General features: G+C 32.9%; 2 protein-coding genes across 3 annotated transcripts in view; one reads left to right on the top strand and one right to left on the bottom strand.

The window, feature by feature from the left end:
• The window catches only part of LOC147070028 (transmembrane channel-like protein 5), a 34,092-nt gene extending 33,553 nt beyond the window's left edge, over positions 1 to 539 (top strand). Inside the window, exon 14 of the mRNA XM_085949369.1 lies at positions 76 to 539. Coding sequence (XP_085805495.1) covers positions 76 to 386 — 311 coding nt within the window. The 3' untranslated portion in view covers positions 387 to 539. The remainder of the gene's footprint in view (positions 1 to 75) is intronic.
• A 7,164-nt stretch (positions 540 to 7,703) lies between these two features.
• Positions 7,704 to 12,734, bottom strand: Mrm2 (Mitochondrial rRNA methyltransferase 2). Of its 2 annotated transcripts, none has more exons than XM_085949453.1 (3): positions 12,409 to 12,734; positions 11,004 to 11,205; positions 7,704 to 10,004 (listed from the first exon to the last, which is right to left on the bottom strand). In XM_085949453.1, the coding sequence occupies exons 1-3, from the start codon at positions 12,567 to 12,569 to the stop codon at positions 9,636 to 9,638; spliced, it is 732 nt and encodes a 243-aa protein (XP_085805579.1). In that variant the 5' UTR covers positions 12,570 to 12,734; the 3' UTR covers positions 7,704 to 9,635. The 2 variants fall into 2 exon arrangements, with proteins under 2 accessions (XP_085805579.1, XP_085805580.1); XM_085949454.1 differs by lacking the exon at positions 12,409 to 12,734 and adding an exon at positions 12,171 to 12,340.
• Positions 12,735 to 21,502: the final 8,768 nt, after the last annotated feature.

Raw genomic sequence — 21,502 nt, 5'->3', positions numbered from 1 at the left:
TGGGGTGGCGAAGTATTGAGAGAGTACTGTAATATATTTTTTGCGTCTTTATTCATTGTATTCATCCTTTTACAGAGTGGGTGTACAGTCAGAAGCAAGTGAACGAACCGTCATCGGACGATGCCGGTTCATCCAGTACGTGGAAATTTGTGAAAGAAGATGACAAATCTCGCAAGCCGTCAAACGCCGGGTTCCAATTCGTGGATGCCAGCAGTCCGAAGAGGAAAAACTTGGACTACACTCCTCGTTTGTCAACCAGGTCTCAGGTCTACAGCCCTGAAAGTCAGCCGTCTACATCTGGACATAGTCGGCAACATGATAACACTAACATCCAGAGAGAGACGCCGAAGAGATTGCCGCCGGTACGACCACGGTTTTATCCATAAAAATGTAAATAGTCATCGTTAGTCACTGTGTATTCTGGATAATGCCTTATCGATGTATCTATGAAACTGACTATGCCAAATTATAATCTTATGAATTATCGACTGATAAAGTTTGGAGGAATACGATTTTGAATTAAAAATTGTCATATATTTTATATTTAGTTATACATATTGTACTCCGTTAGAGGTTTTAAAAATAAGTATAAGTATTTTTTTTTAATTGGCTCTAAAATAATAATAATCTTTTTACGAGAAATAATTATTGTTATAAACATACCATATAAGCATGATGTTTGATAGTTTTGACAGAAAATATAACATAGTTAGAGCGACTGAAAACGATGCAATAGGTTTCATGTTAGAGCAGTCTGAAATAATAATGGTAGCAATAATTAAATTTGCCCTATGTAATTCGTGCGCAGTAGAAAAAATCCCAATCTGCGCAATTTCAATATAGTGCCTGCACATGTGTGTGAATTTACTGGCGATAATAACTGTTTACACGCAAAAATGCCGACTGTCTCGCCAATGTCATTCGTCAAGCGTAATTGAGACACATTATTGTCATTGTATAATGTTGTGAAAATTGGTAAACGCAAAATGATCAGCGCAGTATAGTTCGTATTTTTTTCATCGCACAAACTTCAACTTTGTATGCAATCTTGCAACTTGTACAATAATAATGTGTTTACTCATGTATTTTCTTGTTATGGCTGCGATAATACATACTGTCAGAAGTAAATCCATGCACGTGTAAACGGGATATTAAGTTGTTCCACTATAGTCATCCATTCAACCCATTGGATGAAGAAACAACATGTGAATCTGTCAGACGCAGAATTCGAACCTGCAACACATGGCTTCAGCGGACATTCTGCCGTATGTTGTCTTTGGTCAATAATAATTTTTGCAAACTGATATATTTCATTGGGAGAGTTTGGAACATTAATATCTCTATGTAAACTGAGAAAAAACTGTAATGGTGAATTATATAAAAAAACAATCAAATATTTGCATATACCAAATGGAAGACCACAAAAAACTTATTGAAAAATTATACCCATGTCAAAATTACTATTTATAATTTAACTTAAGTCCATTGATATGAATTTAATAATATATTTTAGACATACACAAAGAAGGAGAGTATTTTAGAATATTTTTGTTAATTTAGTGTTTATTATATTTTTCTTTATTTATGAATGTTATGTATTGGAAATCAGAAATAGATAATCAAAATGTTTACTACTTAGTACAAATGAAATTATTATTTCATCAGTACATATATTTATAATTAAATTACGGTAGAATAGATTTATATAATATGATCATCAATTTAATAAGATTGTAAGAAAAATATATGATTTAATTATCCGAACTATCTTCACTCCTAATCAGTCTGAGGGTGTTCAAGGTTCTATTGTACCTATGTATATTTGTAATTTTATAACTATTGTATATAAGAGATATATTTTAATACACCTATCTGTAGACTGAATATTATGCTTTTACTGTTTGAGAAATAACAATTATAATATTATTTATAATGATTTATAATCAATCATGTATTTGCGTGAGTAACAAATAACTAAAATAAATTACTGAAAACTGAACCGTGTTGAATAAAATTTATTAAATCATAATACGATATAATGTATATTATGGTCATCACAATTGTACACACATTACGTATGCTGTTTCCCAACCTTTTTCAAGGTAGGCACAATTCAAACTATAATTTTTTCACGACACACTGATGAATACTACTTACGTACTTACCTATCATATTTTTGCATACTTTACCTAAAAAAATAATCATAGTGCAATTCTTTATAATAAAGATATGAAGGAAGTTTTAAAAATCATAGAAACATAATATGAAGCGCCTGGTTTCAAATCCCCCTAAAACAGTTTTTGAAAAATTTTGAGTTAGATATGTTTTCAGATAGATATTTTTGTTACCTATATGATGGCCAACAATTGAACTTTAAAAAACACCAAAAACCGTCAATACGTATGATCAAAAATTAGGGTAAATTTCAAAACCCGCTAAAATGGTTGGGTGTGCTTTACAAATACCCCTAAAATAGATAAGCCAAAATACTCTTTAGAATGTACATATTAAATAATAAATACATAAAGTTCACAAATTTCATAGATATGAGTATTTCACATTTTTCTCAAAACCGCCTAAAATCGTTTTAGGGGGTTGTGATACTAGGCACTTCATATCGCGGATGTTTTGTAAAAAGGGCGAATCGACCATTTTGGCGAAATTGAGATTTTAATGAAAAAATAATATGTACCTCATTAGCTTTGTTGTGTAAAAACGGCGAATTTGTATCTCCGCAGAAAAGTACTTATAAACGATAATTGTAAGGGCGAATATCCACTTTGTGTTATGGATAAAAAGCGAATGTGACATATTAAGCCTTTTAAAATATTATATTATAAAGCCTATTAGTATTTTTTCTAAGCTTTATTACAAACTTGTTAGACATTTATAATTATCCACAGGCAGGGACGGCTCTTGTATAGGAGCAAAGTGTGCATTGATCTCCCAAATTATTATATGTAATAATATGTACGTGTTCAAATACCTACATATTGTAATAAGTAGTTAATTATTGTAAAATATCTTTAATTTGTCGCCCGTCCTCTACGCGCATGCACGTATATTTCTGTAGTATTTTTGACCGGACGCGAAGCTGGATGAATACATGTATGTCTTTCATAGTATTTGTTGAATGTGTTACAGAGGATCTGTACTGCCTGCCCGTACACGGTTTTTTTGCATGCTGCCGATATGTAAGCGCAACGAACGTACAATTTTTCGCTTGCTTTGTGCAGTATTCTCCCCATGAGAGCTTCTAATCCTAGCCGACAGATCACGCGTTGACTGGCGCGTTTATAATATTGTACGTATGCGCCTATTAAGTAGGTATAACTTTCCCGCGCAGTATTTAAAAATATTATATTATTATTTCATACGTTATGTGGTAAATGCTCCGTTGTATGATGCCATATTAATACTGAATCAATCAAAATATCGATTAGAATAATATTGTGATCAGCACACAGCAATCTCAACATACAAATACCAATTTTATAATTATTTTACATTTCAAAATTAAACGCTAAATAATTTTAATATAAATCTACAGCAAAGGAAGTTAAGTAACATAATACATATAATATACTGTTAATAACCTTTGCATAATAACATGTAGGTACTACAACTTTTTACGTAAGTACCTACTTATACTATTATTTTTGACGTTGAATGTCTTTCAAATCAGTCTCATTTGGAGTGCAATTCTGGAGTTAAGGTGTACAAAAGTAGTAGCAAATTTTTAACAGATAGTAACAAGTCCAAATCAATCCCGTTGGAAAATTAATGATCCATAGTATTTATAAAAATAATACAGCGCGTTTATGAGAATAATGTGAGATGACAAATGAGGAATTTGCGGCTTTTTCTCAATGACACATATCTAAAATACTTACATCAGTTACGATTTATGAAAGTTTAGGAGTGACAAACGTGGTAACTATGTCAGCACATATGAAGTGTAATTATTTACAATAAAAATCGAAAAGAGTGTGTACCTATTGCCTTTTGCATCATACTTATCATACCAGAGACTTGAACTTTGTAACTTTGGCAACAAATAAATGCTGTCCGGGAATGTAAGCATCGTTTAGCATACGCCTACCTCCACCTCGAAGGCTAATGCCAATTTTTTTTCAAAACCACGAAAAGGAAAATGCATGTCTTTATTTGCACTCCCTAATTTTATTATCACCAACCACCACTGTACACCGACGAGAGAAGTTGCATTTCAACATGCACGTTTCATTACAGTGTAATGGTAAGTCTGATGCTTAGTCCAGACTACAGTCCAAAGAACAGATACATCTGTTTCTGAACTAATGAACATTCTATAAAAACTGTTTGTAAGTTTTATCAAAACATTTTTTTGCCATCTAGGAAGTTTTTAAATGTTCTGATACAAATTTAACAACCTTGTTTTTTGTGTTCCACCTGGACGGGAACATACAGATGTTCTTGGTCTGGATTAGGCATAATGTTTATTATCAGTTCCTTTAGTAAATCAAGAAAAACGATAATTTTAATTGAGCAGATTTTATTTACGTCTATTAAGATACGAGGGTGGGTCAATAAGTCCTTAGAAAAGCCGACAGGTGGCGCGACTAGTACTGCAAGCGGTTTGTTTTCATGCAGCGGCACTACCGATTCAGTATGCTGCGAAGTTTCAATCAGATTGGTCGGGTTGTTGTGTGTTTCTCGTACATTTAAAAAAAAAATTTGCTTGTGGAAAATGGAAAAATGGAAAATGGAGAAAATTGAGTTTAGAGTTGTTATTAAACATTTTAATATAAAAGGGTTAACAGCAAAGGAAATAAAAAATTAATTGGATTTAGTTCACGGCATATCTGCTCCTTCACTTGCAACTATTTATAACTGGTTAAATGAATTTAAACGTGGTCGTACATCAACAAAGGATGAACCACGCTCAGGACGTCCTGTAGAGGTGACTACACCAGAAATGATCAATAAAATCCACGATATGGTGTTAAGTGACCGAAAATTAAAGTTGAGTGAGATAATTGAGGTTACAGGGATCTCAAAAGGTAGCGTCATTTCTATTTTACATGACAAATTGGGCATGAAAAATATTTCTGCAAGATGGGTGCCGCGTTTGCTCACAGTCAACAATAAACGCAGTAGGGTGGTGGCCTCTAAAGCCCTGTTGTCGCTCATGCAACGCAATCCGGATGAATTTTTCCGTCGCTTTGTGACTGTAGATGAAACATGGATACACCACTATACTCCCGAGACGAAAGAACAGTCAAAGCAGTGGATTGCGAAGGCAAACCATGTCCAAAGAAGGCGAAAACCGTAAAATCAGCTGGTAAGGTTATGGCTACTGTATTTTGGGATGCACGTGAAATTATTTTCGTTGACTATTTGGAAAAAGGAAAAACAATAACAGGGGATTATTATGCATCTTTATTGGACCAGCTAAAAAACAAAATTGAAGAAAAACGGCCTCATTTAAACAGAAAAAAAATCCTCTTTCATCAGGACAATGCCCGTGTTCACACATGTTTACGATCAATGGCTAAAATTGAAGAATTAAAGTTCGAATTGGTCGACCACCCACCGTATTCGCCAGATTTAGCCCCCAGTGACTTTTTCCTTTTCCCAAACTTAAAAAAATGGCTAAGTGGACAACGTTTTTTTTCAAATGAAGAAGTCATCGATCGGACAAATGCTTATTTTGAGGACCTTCCGAAAACTTATTTTTCTGACGGTTTAAAAAAAATTGAGAAACGTCTAACCAAGTGTATTGAGCTCCAAGGAAATTATGTTGAGAAATAAAAAAAAAATACAAAAATAAAACCTGTTTTAATGCTTTTTTCTAAGGAATTATTGACCCACCCTCGTACATACCCTTTTTTAAGAGAACCCAACTTTTTAATCTCTCTGTCGATGCTTGAAAGAGCTATTTTATAACCAAGAAATTTTAAAACTCATCTGCCTCACATCTTAATTTAATGCTGCTGAGGTTACAATTTAGAGCCATGGTATTCAAAGTGTGCCCCGCTGCCTCCTGGTCTGCTGCGAGCAATTTATTTCTTGCAGGCTGTTGGAAAAAATAATAATTCTAAACAATCTTAATTCAACAGTTTGATACACGATCACAATGATAAATTCAGACTCTTTGTTGACTGCGTTCTTCAAGAGATAACAAAGTTTAAATCGCTCTTCCATTATTGCAGACGCACGGAGTTGAAGTCTGACATAAATCCACTTCCGAATGATCAATCATTAATAGGACGGTATTATGCAACAAAGAACCAATCCACAAAAATCTACTTCTGAGATAAATGCCTTTAAGTTATGTGTTGGTAAAAAATGTGGTATTCATGAACAACCATTTCGGGACTTCGAAAATATTGAAACTAATTAAGTATTGTAGCGCGGGACCTCTCACTCGCACCGAATACTTTCTCCCTCGCACCGCGGCCGTCGCCTACAGTCCACGCGGGCGCCTCCCATCGAGGCGTTCCCTACCTGCGCGCGCCGGCGTCTCGGCTGGACAGCGAGGAGAGGGTCGCCCGGATGAGAATATAAGGCGCTACGCAGTCCCAAACAAATCAGTAAACCTTGGGCCAGCTTGGCCCTGACTTAGCATAGTAGACTTGCTTACACTGACAACGGTACACACGGCTTTCCGTGACTCTATCAGTGTACAGTGAGCTACTCTTGCAAACTCATCTCAACATAATAGTCTTGCTTATACTGACAACGGTACACACGGCTTTCCGTGACTCTATCAGTGTATAGTGAGCTATTGTGGTGAGGTAGGTACGAGCTCAGGTTTCGCCATAGTTTCGCCTTCATCAACACAACGAACCCTTACGAATTTATTTATTAGTTTTTTTAGTAGTAATTTATTTATATATTAGTACCTACTTATACCCTTATAGTTTTTTTTTTTTATTAAAATACCCTTATAGTATTTATTTATATTGTGCACTTAAATTTTGCTTTATCTGAGGAAACTAATGCATTTTTATGATTCTTTGTTGCAAAATTGAAACAGTCCATAGATAAATGTTGGTTGGGACTTACAATGATAAATGGCAGTACTGTTCACTTACACGCGTGGCATTTTTTTCCTAACAAATTGACTCTTATGGGAACCACATAGCACTAACTCATATTTTAACATGTTGAGGGTTGGTTCCTTGTTGCATAATACCGTCCAAATAATACCTTCGGGTATCAAAGCATAACAAAACTCGAATCAAAACATAATACCACATAGCTTCTGACTAAAATAGTGAATGTGTATATCTTACTCTGATGGTGGCATTATGTACAATAGCTCCTCAGGGAAACCCCCATTCAGGGAACAAAAATACCTAATGGGTGTGGAGTAACAGACAAGAGTGTGGAAGAATATGAGATAAACTTAAACACGTCTCAAGAATATGCTTGTACTTTGTTCTGACAACTGCACTCGGTTTATGCACTGATTCTCATTCAATATTGGTGTATTTAGCTTGCAACACACATTATTGCACGTCTATAATGTGTGGCTAATTGTCGTAGGACACTCGCATTCAAAACCCTGCAGTGAATTGGGTAATACCCCATTAAATGTGGTAATTAAAAGGTCAGCAGTGATTGTGTTAATCTGTTCTGTGGTCCCATCGATTCCGATTCATTTCTAATAAGATATTGGGTCATAGGTTTTGTATAAAATAAAACAATAATAAAACATTTTAAATTTTATTTTAAAAGTATTGCTGAGATAACACGTCATTCGTCTAATTCATTAAATAATCTAGCGATGTTTGAATATCAAACACAGTCATCATAAAGAAATTTTTATAACGTTTTTAAAATACTATTTATTAACAATTAGGAAATCACAAAATGAGTACAAGACATCTTACAAAAATTATCAACTAACATTATCTGCAGATGATCGAAGAGAAAAATATTAAATTATCCTTTAATGGAGCCGAAATCAAAAACTGAACACTACATTGCACGTAAAATCAATAAATATGATACCATAATAATACTTATTGTATTTTTCTAGGATTACTTTTTTCTGTATTTCAATTCATTAGCTTGATAAAGGAAGGTGTTTTCTATGCATATAAATACAATTTAAAGTGATAACACAGTAACATCCGATATAGACACATCCATTTTGTGCGCCAGTTGTCTCAACCGAGCTTGACTCTTCTATAACAAGCAGAAGATTCGGTTACAAGTAAATTGTACATATTTTCAATTTTTAAGTGAAATTATCAACTATTTATTAGATCTATATACAATTTTTTCAAAACCATTACTTTGAGAATAATGCATTTTTTTTTATATAAGTTTATAGAGATATTGATCACATCAATTCTCTTTAAATTCTCTATAAAATTTAATCAATTCTTTTTTTTTAAATGCGGGCATCAAAACATTTTACTGTGGCACAGTTCGCCGTGAGCTCTCTTATCGGAAAGAGATGGCTGTATACTATACGGTCTCCAATATTATTAGATTCTATATGAACATTAATTCAATTTTCATGGCTGATTTTGGCAAAATTCTTGAATTCAAGAATGAAAACCTAACCTAACCTATTTTCAAAATTTGTTTGCTGCCGGTTTCCTGTAAAGTGTAAGCCGACAAGAACCGTGTTTTATGTCAGTATTATCAAAGAAGTTGGACGGTCTTTAATATACGGCCATATATGTCCGATACAACATTTCACGGTAAAGTGTGATACGGCGAACTGCATACATACAAGTTTCTGGACACGAGAAGCCTTGGGGTGTCTAATAAATTACGTCTTTATATTAATTATATTATAATACAATTATATTTATTATGATTTTCAAGTAATTAATCATAAAATCCTAGAGACCCCAACAAATGACACATTTACTTGGTAACTCGGATAAAAACTCATAAACATGTAACGATATTTGATTTGAGATGGATGCCTGTGAACATATGGAATTTGATAACCTAAGTTCGAACTAATACAGCTCTCACTCATGATAATATCTCAAAAATGTTGTAAAGAACCTTCCCCTATAGAGATGGGAGTCTAAATATACGAACCTCTACTACTACTTTTGATACAAACTGGGTAAGGCGTTTGTTTAGTTTAAAAGTTTAGTTTAGTGTAAAGCACCGGCTAGACGCTCATGCTTTACCACAAGCTTACCTGCGCAAACCGGTTTGTATCGGGAAGCCCGTGTGTATGGACGGGAAAACTGTACGCGCAAAGTACCGAAAAGTGTTCCATATTTTTATACCGCGCAGGCAAGTTGCTATACCGTGCAGGCAAGTCGCTGCCGTCTAGCCGGCGCATAATGGAAGATTTAACAGCTTTCGACGACACCAATAATTTTGATATTTTTAATTGCCCTCTTGTAAAGAATGAAATTATTATCAGCCACCTTTAACTTTAACCTTTAACTTGGCAAACTCGATATAAAATGATGCAAAAAAAACTTCAGAGAATGCCTTTTGAAAATGGGATTTTTAGTTATCAATACATTGCTGCCGTACATTCTTATCTCGAGTTACTATTGACTCATTTAGAGTGATTCAAAATTAACTACTGCTCAACTTTTTTTGCTGAAAATCTCATTAACTTTATTAACGGTAAAAACTACAATAACGACCATCAAAAAAACTCATTCTTGCAATCCTTTAAAACCCCTTGCCAATAGAAACTTCTCCGCAGAATCCGATCTACTCGACATGGGTTTTAGTATCCTGACAGTTTTGTAAAACCTCGCTAGGTCCATCTCAAGTACGGGGACCTCGACACCGTCCCAAACCTTCACCAGCAAGTTTCCATTCTTCTGCGAGACCTGCGCGGCAAAACGGAAAGCCCTATAGCACAAACTGATTATGTTGTCTTGGTCTAGCTCCCGTACTCCGGTGGCATTGGGCGCCATGTCTGACAATACCGTATCGACTTTGGTACCATTCAGGAGGTTTTTCAGTCTGGTTTGGGCCTCTTCTGTTTCGAAATCTAAAGAACTCAAGATCGTGGCCCCCTGTAACATAAAAAAGAAACTATAAATACTTAAGAGAGACAAAGAGAAGATGAGACTATTTACTCGTGAAAGATTCTCTTTTTAAGGTTATAATTTAAAATATCTAAATCAACATAATAAAATCCTTTCAAGCGAAATACGTACACTTAGTTTTAACATAAGAAAAATCCGAAAGCAATGGTTCATGTCCGGCAATAATGCAGAAAAACCATAAAAGAAACTAATGTATAAGGAGGCAGGCAAGAGTACGCGATGTAATAGAGGTTACCAAGCTGATGAAATTGTCAATGGGCCAGACATATCGCTCAAGGAGAGGACAATCACTGGACGAATACACTTATAGTGGTACTATCACGTGGGGGAATGTGCGGGTATTGCATGTGGTGACGGTGGAATACTCGGGAGTATGAGCAATACCCGCAAGTTATTCTCCCTGATATCTTCATGTTCAAACTGTTCCTGCATTGAACATCGAACCTGCGATTTGTGGTAATGCCTAGCCATCGTAATATGCAGAGAACATTAAGAACACATTTTAAGTGTATTTTAATGTATATTCTACCATTAACAAATAAAAAATGCTCTAATACTCAATGTAACTTTTCAAAAATGCAACAGAAAAATATAAAAGAAACTATACCCGGTAAATTGTACGAAAACACTTGAACGCGTTGCAGATGGCTGAAAAGTTTCGAGACCATAATACACGTTATTTGACCAGCATTTCACCGAGTGGTAATTTTTAAAATTAAAAAAAAAAGTGTCCTATTTATTTGAGATGTGACGCTTATTTACAGACAGTAATGTTGTAATAAATTGAATTAGAGTAGACCATTGATTGTATTATTAACTTAATTTCTTGGGTTTTTCTCTTGTATTCCAGTAGTTTTTAATTAAGTGTTTGTATGTAATTGTACAAATTTTTACATGTAATCAAAATAAACAATACGTACAGTATAAATACAGCAATAATAAAATATGGTGTAAAATCATAATCACTTTAATTGGGAATATTTGCAACCTGTCAATTGCAAATACAGATCCGGCGGGTTGATCGGCATCTTTTTTATTTGCGTTGACTAGCTCGACTGCCACCTGAGTCCAGGACCCGGGTGCAGCTCCAATATCCACAACAGTCTGTCCCGGAGTCAAAAACTTGACCTTATCGTTCATCTCTATGAGCTTGAAAGCACTCCGACATCTAAAAACATCAAAAATATTTGAATAAAACTTAGTGCGTCCTAAACTGGAGAGAAACGGTTTTGGACAGATCTGAATGGAGGCAGATGCTAGTACCCAAAACAGCGACAGCATTACCTCTTTGGATTTCTATGCGTATTCGCTGTCTCAGGTAGTCACCTGTTTTATCAGTCCAGCGATGACCGATCTCACCCAACATCTTTAAAGCAGAGGGTTCCAAGGGTTGAAATGTTTCGAAACCCAGGGGACAAAATATCATTTGGTGATAATATGTGGTAGTATTTTTTGACCTTATTAGACCCAGCTAAAAGAGCTGCTGAACCTGATGATTCAATTGATTTATCCAGGTAAGTTTTTTTAAATAAATAAAATATGTAAGTATATACATATTCTTAATAACAAACACTACACAGGCCAAGAGGCTCAATAACAGTAGTGTAGTGAAATGGTAGTGTATTTAGTAGCATAAGTGAAACAATCCACAGGCTTTGAGAAAATCACTTCAATATATTGTGACCTCACAGGGATTGAACCCGTAGCTCCCGGATGAAAGGCCATCACTGCACCACGAGAGTTGCTGTAAGTGTATCCACCACAGTGACATCCCAATCATACATTTCCCTTCCTTTTATGGAATCATCGTAATACCATCAGGCAGCTTGCCATCTTGTCGACAGACACCAAGAGGTATTTTTAAATGGTTTAAATGGGTGTAGCATACGTTTATCTAGATATGAATGTGCATTACAGGCCATTTTTCTAGTTTTATTTGACGATATGGAGTACTTTTTGTGTCTTCTCAAAATATGTCTAGCTAGGTGTACTTAAAACTAATTCTAGTGTTACATAATCAAATCAATATTGTTTTAAAGAAAAATAAGATAACAATGAGATGTGATAAGAAAATGGCTAAGAATTCTTTACTAGTTTGATTGTTTAATTTTGCAGTGTTAATAAACCACAAACCTTTCTAGGAGCAGATTTGTTGATGACTTTTTCAAAAGTTCATTAAAAATAACTTGAGCAACTATTTTGTTGTTCATCGCGATACAGAAAAATCACTTGTAACGATCATAATATACGACTGTGGCAATAAAGAGATAAATTGATTGATGACCAACAATACTGAAGACAAGATAACTCTTGATAACAATAACACATGTATTTTTAGAAGTCTAAAATAATTTATTATTTTCGCATCAACCTGTAGTTCATCATTCTAGCTTTTTCAACATAAGGGTCCGAAATTTGCCTCAAAAGCCAATCTTGCGAGCTCTTCCCTTTCCGCTTGGCATCTTTTAGAACTTCTCTTGAAAATGCTGCTCGGCATGTAGAGAAACTTCTAAATATAATGTTAAAAGACATTTCTGTAGTATAAACTTCTTTAGATATTACTATTTCAACTTGTATTCATGGTATAATAGTAATATTATAGCTTCAAAAGCGAAAGACTTCTGACTAATTTTACTATTTAAGAATTAAAATATTATTATTTTGCTGTTTTTTGACAGTTGTCCAATCTCAGTTCACTTCAATACGATTGGCAATAGACTAAAAACATTTACAGCTTTAAAAATTAAAATCCCTTACTTTTAACTCTTTATGGTAAAAATATTCACTTTCAATACTCACTAATTCAATCGCTGAATTCTTTTTGTAAGTGACAATATTTCATTGTGGTTGAAAAGGTTAAATAATTGATTTAAAATCGACCATTATAATGTTTATAAAATTAATCTATGTTGTGATACAACAGTTAGCAACACTGCAATCATCTGTCAAGCATTCGCCCGCCAATTTTGACCGCGTTAATAGATGTTCGCTGTTTTGAAGTATTTTTTGCAATATATATTATATTTTGTTCTTGATGGGAAACTTACAACTATTATTGGTTGAACTATATCTTTGATTGTGTCTTCAATATTGAATGCATCTACTTACCAAGGCCTTACTAATTATTATACCTTTCCATAGTGTAGTCTGATGTTTTAACAGCTGGATTTACGAATGTACCTACATTGAATTCTCTACCTAATTATTTATTAATGGCATTATGCCAATAATAATAAAACATTGTTTTTATTGTAAATACCTACTCATTGTTCCAATAATTGTGTTGTGTGTAAATGGGTGGAATAAAATGAGAATCTTGCTTGAAATAATGTCATTAATAATTAAAAACCGTTTCTCCAGTTATCACTTTGGTTATTTTTTATTATTTCAATACAACGTCACAATATAAATAGAATAATGTGAAGAAATACATCTAATAATAAGCAGCTAGGTCATTAAGATACATCCAAATATTATTTTAAACCTAATAAAACACGACATGGCCATGAAAAGCAGATGTACTCTATGTACCTACTCTTAGAGCAAACAAAAAGTATTATTTATTTATTTTAAATATCCTAATTAAAAAGAAAGTAAATGTTTATTAAATTAATTGACCCGTATTGTTAGGGATGCCATAGAATAACAAAAGTACAAAATGAATGCACAGTATTACCTACATAAAATATAAGTAAAGTTATTAAAACCTACACGTCATTTTTATAATCTTTCACTTAAACTTGTGTTGTTACTGTTGAGAAAGCTAGCGATTCATTTACACCACACTCACATAGTGTTAAATAACTACTTCACAACAACAGTCAACTATTGCCATTTTTCACTTTAGTTATTCTATGAGGGCTACGATGTATTCTAATAAATCTATGGATTAGTGCACAGATATTGTAAGTCCAGTTTTCAGCAAAATTGAATTAATATAAATGCAAATACCTATCTGCATATGTTTGAGTTATAAAAATATTATATGTCCAAATAATATGCTATCATTGTGTTTTTCAAATACAGTCGAACTCGGTTATTATAATCTCGGACATAGCGAGATCTCGGATGTAATGAGGAAACATTCGTTTACATTTGGTTTATGATTTTCTCCATTTATTCACTGTTATGACAAGCAACTTATCGGATAAACCGAGCTAAAATACTGTTAATGGGTCGATCGTTAAAAAATATTTTGACCCAAAGCAATAAAATCCGATCGGACAGGATGCCGCCGGGGGATGGATTAAGTTTATGACACTAGTTAAGTGTCTAATTGTTGTTTTCGCCGACAATAATGAAAAAGTATCCACACACATGGTTGAATAATTCAAGGTTTGTGAAGTCCGTAGGTACCTACCAGCGTTCATTACAATAAACAACTTCTTTTGTAGTTTATGAAGGCCATGCTTCTTTTGGGGATTTTTATTCAGATTGTTAATTTTCAACGTTTTTTTCGACTTTTTTTGTTATGTGACCACTCATTTAAAAATACCTATTCTCTGATATAACGAGCAAATTCAGTCGGTCCCATCTTCCTCATAAAAACCAAGTTCGACTGTATGTTGTCAAATATCCATTTCACATCTTTAAATTTAGATTTCTTGAAAACATACAAATCTAGACATACAACATCTGTAAACTAATCCATTGATATTCAATAGTAATAATTTTATAATTCATCTCTCACTAAAGAAATAAAAAGTCAATATGATTAAGAAGCTATTTACTAATACTTAATTTTGAATAATACACAATTTATAATACAACTTAATTAAATAATAATATTTATAATAATTTCATGTTATATGTCGAAAATACTTTCTTTCATCAATAAAGAGAATTAATACATTTGTGTTACAATAAAAATTCAGTCAAAGCATGATTTACAAATTAAAAAAATAGTAATAATATTAATGATTAAAAATTTATGAATTCAATTGAGTAATAATTTCTATAAATTGTTTTACTTCAGAATATGTGTAGTCTGACGTTGAAAATGGCAGACTGACATTGTAAAAAGTCTAAAAAAGAATATAATAAATATAATGTATACTTAATCACAGATACATGCTAAGTACTACATTAGTTTAACACTTTACGAAAATGCAATTTAATTATGTAAATTGAAACAAGAATGATTATTTGAACAACATTGAAAAAACCTGATCAAACACGAGAAAAACAACTTACTTGATTAATTAATATTATTCACAAATAGTTGGCAACACACATTTCTTGGTTTACGATTACTCTATCAATATTTGTGTTTCTACACTAAATTACACTCTGAACAAGTCCCGGCCAGCTATTCTGTTAAATTTATACTTTAGAAGGTATGCAGTGTCGATTTTATTAGGCAACACAGGGACTGGGAAATTATATACAGTACCAATAGTCCTATTCTAACAGATGTTTATACTGTTTACACTAAATTTAGCACCATTTCACGCAATTAAAAAGTATACGCCCATTATTTATTACTATGCTATTGTACACATGCAGATTCTTTATGCATATCTATGAAAGCTGATGGCACTCCACAAAGCGAGGTCGCTATCCGAATAGGAATGTCTGGACCCACGGCTATACTCAGTTAAAACTAAATGTCGCCTGTTCGACGCTTGCATTTTCACAGTGCTTCTTTACAGTAGCGAGTCATGACACCTTACGAAGCAATCATATACTGAGGTTCGACAACGAATATGCTTGCGGTGAATATTGGTGTGATTTTAAGAGTAGCAAGGAGATAAAAAGGCAGATCATACAGCCTCTTGAATGCATGCTCCTCTGGTATGTGCTACAGATACTTCAAAAGAGTCTCAAACAGGTTACGGTATCTTAGTAGGTTCCTATATGGATGTATATCCGTGACGTAAGAAAACTGGCGAGCAATTGACATTTTTGGAGGCATAGTGTGGTATCCATAGTATGCTCTAAGGAGCGGACTTGGACCGAGTAAGTGATTAAAAGGTACTACGTATTGTCTTAACAGTTAGCTCAACAGCTAGAATAGGACCACAGACAGTTTATTCAATACCTTGCAGCTAAATTTCAATATATAAAATAACACAAACCAGTACATCATATTATTTAATCCTTGTTCACACATGACATTATAACAATGTTGATCATTTTTATGCATTTCATGGATGTAAAATAAGATATTACAATATATTAGCGTGTATTAATTAATATTTTTTAGTTGTGGAGTGCCAATAAATTTAATTTTTGGCACTACATATTACATAGTTTGTAAGAACGATACAGAAAAGTAAAAAGTATGTTTTGTTTGGCACCACTACTGGTAAATTTATAATTAAACCATTGACTTAAATCAGTAACATTGAAGAGAGAAACAGAAAAAAAAAATTTTATCTTCTTAATTCAAAACTTGACAGACCAAAATCAGACTATATCAATTTTTTTTTTAATTTAAGGTTTTGCCAGCAGATGGCAGTCATAACTCTTATTTAATTTGGTCAGTTTAAAAATGTGATATCTTTAACATGATCATTGACAGATATTACAATAGGTAATATTAAATAAGGTGTGCGCCAGAAATAATATAGGTTATTCAAAAACATTTAAATAATATACTGGTATGTCCTACACAGAACTCAGAATTAAAAATGTGTTCACATATTATAAGAAATATACAAAGGTGTAGAGAAATAAATTACAAATAAAATTGGAGATGATAAAAGAATCTGTATGTATATAAAAAGATGTTTAATAGAAATTACCAGCATGTCATATTTACTATATTTTAACGGCGGTTCACCCCGTAGAAGTCGTCGGTTTGCAGAAGTAGTTTCATAAAGTACCCATTGATTCTGGAAAATGAATCTATGTAGGCACACGGTCCCTGGGCTGCTCCCAGATGTAATATGCGGATAACGTGAAAAGGTACACAGTGGTTGAGTGTGACTTGACTGGACAGGGGAGCTTGAGATAGAGACGATTGTGTAGTCGGCTATGGACCTGAATGGTCTGCAGTGCCAGCCTAAGTAGGTTTAAAAAACATCTTGAAGGGAAGATAATATTGAGAAGAGTTTTGGGACTGTATTTGAATATATTATATCATTGGGTAATCCAAGCTCAACAGTAGAAAACAATCAGGAAATTAGTCTTCAATGGAGCGGATGGAACAACCATCCTTAGAAATAAATCAGTGGAGGAAGCTTGCAGCAAACAGAGTGTTATGGACAATAGAGTGCAGTAAGGGTGGATCTCATGGAGTCAGTGCTCCGTGGATGGCAAAGCCAGACAAAGCGTGGTCCAACCATTTTGAATAGTTTGAGCACTTTACCCTAATCAATCAATTACTCCAATCTTTATTCTTGATTTACTGACCACATGACTAACTTCTGACTTTTTGAATTGAATTTTTTGACAAATGATTATATTTTTCCTTCCAATTTTCATCAGATTTCAGAAAATTATCAGAGCTGTTGAAAAGTTGTAATGTAGATTCGTGGATGATTATATTATTGTTAAAATAAGAGACAATAATACACGATTAGTAATAGGGATGTTTTTTGGGGGTTGCAATCAATGGCTTAGACCCTCCTCCCACGGCGCAACTGAAATCTGACCTGGTTTGTGAAGGAACTCATAAACTGGCCGATGTGATGCTTTGCACACGGCGCTACTGAAACCACTTGAAATAATAATCACATAACCTCAAACTGTCAAACTGAACCATCAGCTGTTTTGTACAAAAACCGACAACACGCACGCTGCTGCGTTTATTCGAATAGAATTAAGTTATTTCAATTTTGCTTATCTTGTACTTTTTACGTTTTGGGTTGTTAATGATTTTTATAGCATGACACATGTTCGCAGTGCGACCAATTTTGGTAAGAAAATATGATTTTTCACCGAATCTAATGATGTCGGTACCACTGTTTTACGGTGACTAGAAACTTCAGAGACCGCACGACTAGCATGTCGCGTCTCTTCGTGACCGTTTTGAAGCTGAGAGACTCCAGTCTCGCCGTCAGCGAGCCGCCATTGAAATACATTAGCTAGATACTGGCTGGAATTTTAGTTTCAGTTCCGACGGACATAAGTTGCGCCGTGGGAGGATGGCCTTACAGTTTATTGTACTGACTATAATAAAAATTTTATTATGACCAAGTTGGATAAACAGATTAATATAACGTAATAAAATGTATGGCACTATTAATGTTAATTTACATGTACATAATAAACACTGCAGTTAGATTCATTTGATAATACAGATTGTCACAACATATTCAATCAAAAAATTAGCTGGCATATTCACCGTTGTTATATTATAATTATGCTAATTAAGTCAATGGATTTAATGAAGTCAGTATTATTAGGCCATTTTAAATATACAAATATAGAGATTGATTCAAACATCGTAATACTTCAAATTCTTCCTAAGTTATTAATTAAATTACATTCGATGATTACAATGAGAAACATTTATTATTCAATACATCAAATTGGCAAAGCTTTGTTTTTCTTTCTTATTTCGATTATACTAAAATAATATTTAAAATTATGTGTATAGGTGGTAGGAAGTTGAACATAAAGTATAATTATTAATAATAATGATTTCATGGACTTACTAAAATTCTTAAAATTTACGAGCAATTTTGAAAGATATCTACGACATTCCCCAATCTCAAAGTTAACAAGAGTATAGTCAGGTGCATAGACTAATATACTATATAGTGATTCAAAGGAATTTTTATGTATTATTTTATAGAAATAGATTTGATCTTACAAAATTTAGTCAAAAATGTATCAATTTAAATTTAGTTTTCTGTACTATTCATTAAGTATGTGGGATTTTTTTTATTGTTTTCTTATTTGATTAGATTACACAAAATAAAATTATTAAAATTTCACATTATTAGAAATACATCAATAGGTATATAAATATTTTTTTTTAAATAATTTAGACAAGCTTATATCTGAAATAATTCTTCATAACAATAAATTAAAAAAATCTAAAAATATTATTTCTAAATAAATCAAAGATCCTTCTAGGCGAGATATTTGACAAAATTTTCTAAATAACTATAGACACGAAAAAATGGCTAATTAGATTGTCTACTAAAATCTCAGTATTTCCTTTACCTGCCTGGGGCACAAACAATTTTTAGCACTCACTACCAATTATTGACTGTATGCACGGTAGTAAAAGTTAACTTTTGAGCTCTTCGGGGTGATGAATCTCATTATATAGTTTCCAGTAATATATAATATTAGAAATTATAAAATACATTATTATTGTTAACCTGTTGAATTATCTGAATAATTGTTGTATTATAAATAGTTCTGAATCAATATGGTGTATTTTTCTAAGAATGCCAAAATATAATAAGTAGATTATTATACGTGGGTTGCTGCCAAAACTTGGTAAGTCGATAATGTAGGTATTTAGAGTTAATAACCGATTATGTGTCTATATCAATAGCGAAGGGTGGAGGTAGGCTATTAAGATCCGCCATAAATAGTACACTAAACATTGTTAGTCATACGTATTTGTTTTTATTGAACTATAACTACAATTTACAAGTGGTGTTAGTTAGTTTGGTCATGTTTGCCTAAACCAAACTACAATAGATAAAAAATATTATTCTATCTATAAAATTTCCAAAGTTATGTATGATTTAATTGCATAATTTTAGATATGTTATAGATAGACGAGTATTTTTTGACTATTACCTATAATGGGTTGGTTTTCGCAGAGCTTAATTGAATTTTAAAAACTAACCAACAGCATCTGTAAATTTTAGTCTTATTTCAATGAAAACAAATACATACGCTTGACAAAGTTTAAGTTGCACTATGTATGGTTGATCTTAACAGCCCACCTCCACCCTTCACCACTAGTCTATATATAAATATGTATGGTAGAAAAAAATCAAAGTCATCTGATATAATAATAATATAGAACATGCACATAAAGCACAAATAAATTAGCATTATGCCTGATTTTAAAGGGCATGTCAAACTTTCAAATTGGAATTACTTCATAACATGATTACGAGACTTACCAACTTTTGGCAGTAACCCCACAATATATTATAGATTTATATTATTGTAAACTTATATTCTTCATAATGTCCCAATTTCACAAATCATACACGGCCATGCTTCATATGTATGTAATAATAAATAAGTGAAAATAATACCAGAATTATATTATATACCAGTGCCAAAGACTTGAAACTAAGCTGTCATTTAACAATTACCATGAATATGAGAATATCCTATAGTTACCTACAACGCAATTTCGATGAGTATCACGAATAAAATTGATATATTATTCCACGAGTAACAAATGAAATTAATTAATATTTGTATGAACAAGTAATAAGTGGAAAAATTGGAATGATTCAATTTCTATACAAAAATATGATTAAACAAATTAATGCTTGTTTCTTGGTTACACTACAGATAATATTTAAGCACTCACGTTGCCTAGTTGGTAGAGTGGACATTTTTGTATAAATACGAAGCCGTAGATCACGGTTTCAATAAAGTTTATTTGATTGAGTGAAAGGACCCACTAGGTTTGGCAAATGGCTTACAACAATTCCTCACAAAAAAACCTATTAATATAACCTCCACTCTATGGACCTCCATATGCTCTGTTTAGGAGTGAAAATGATAATTTACTATATATATATTGTAACAAACTTATCACTGTCTAGATGTGTTTTATTACTCTTTTCGTTTTCATTCAGTCTTCGTCACTGGGATATATACATTGTATACGACTGCTTTTGGTGGCAAAATTGGGACTAAATACAGTTTCAACAATAGTGCATTTAAGCCGATTGCACATAGAAACTCATCTTGACTGCAACACGTCGAATTTGTTTGTCGCAAAAAACATCTGCTTGTCGAGTGTAATAAATTTCAATCGACATGGGGGGCAAGCAGAATAGCCAAATGTCCGCTGCAGAGCTGCTCTGTCATTTGTTTCGGCTAGCCACGTGACGTCACTATCCATGGTCTAGCATGTGCATGCTGATGAGAATTGCAACATTATCACATACAACATAACCATATCCCAGTCGAGACAATTTTCTATGTGCAATTATATTGCAAATTATATGATTGCATTTATTAAATATACACTGAATTAATATGTTGACAGCTAATGGTAATTATTAATATTAACAGAGTTTATAGAAAACAATAAAAATAATATATAGGTACTGAATAGTTATTGAATTTTGTTGTCCAACATGCTGACCAGTTGATTTATGTTAGAAGAAAATTGATTGCAATGATATTAAAAAAATAAATTGATTATTTAAATAAATATTGGCAATATTAGCAAGTAATAAAATACAATAATAATAAATCTTAAATTATCAATCAATGTGACTGTGGAAAAACTATTGATTAAATTATAAATAACATAAAATTAAATTACCTTAACAAAGTATTTACACTTAAAAATAAATGCT

The sequence above is a fragment of the Rhyacophila brunnea genome, unplaced genomic scaffold, assembly GCF_057557595.1.
Source record: "Rhyacophila brunnea isolate RB1 unplaced genomic scaffold, BYU_Rbru_1.0 scaffold_22, whole genome shotgun sequence".
In the NCBI taxonomy this organism is placed as follows: domain Eukaryota; kingdom Metazoa; phylum Arthropoda; class Insecta; order Trichoptera; family Rhyacophilidae; genus Rhyacophila; species Rhyacophila brunnea.
This window is presented reverse-complemented; position numbering and strand designations above follow the sequence as displayed.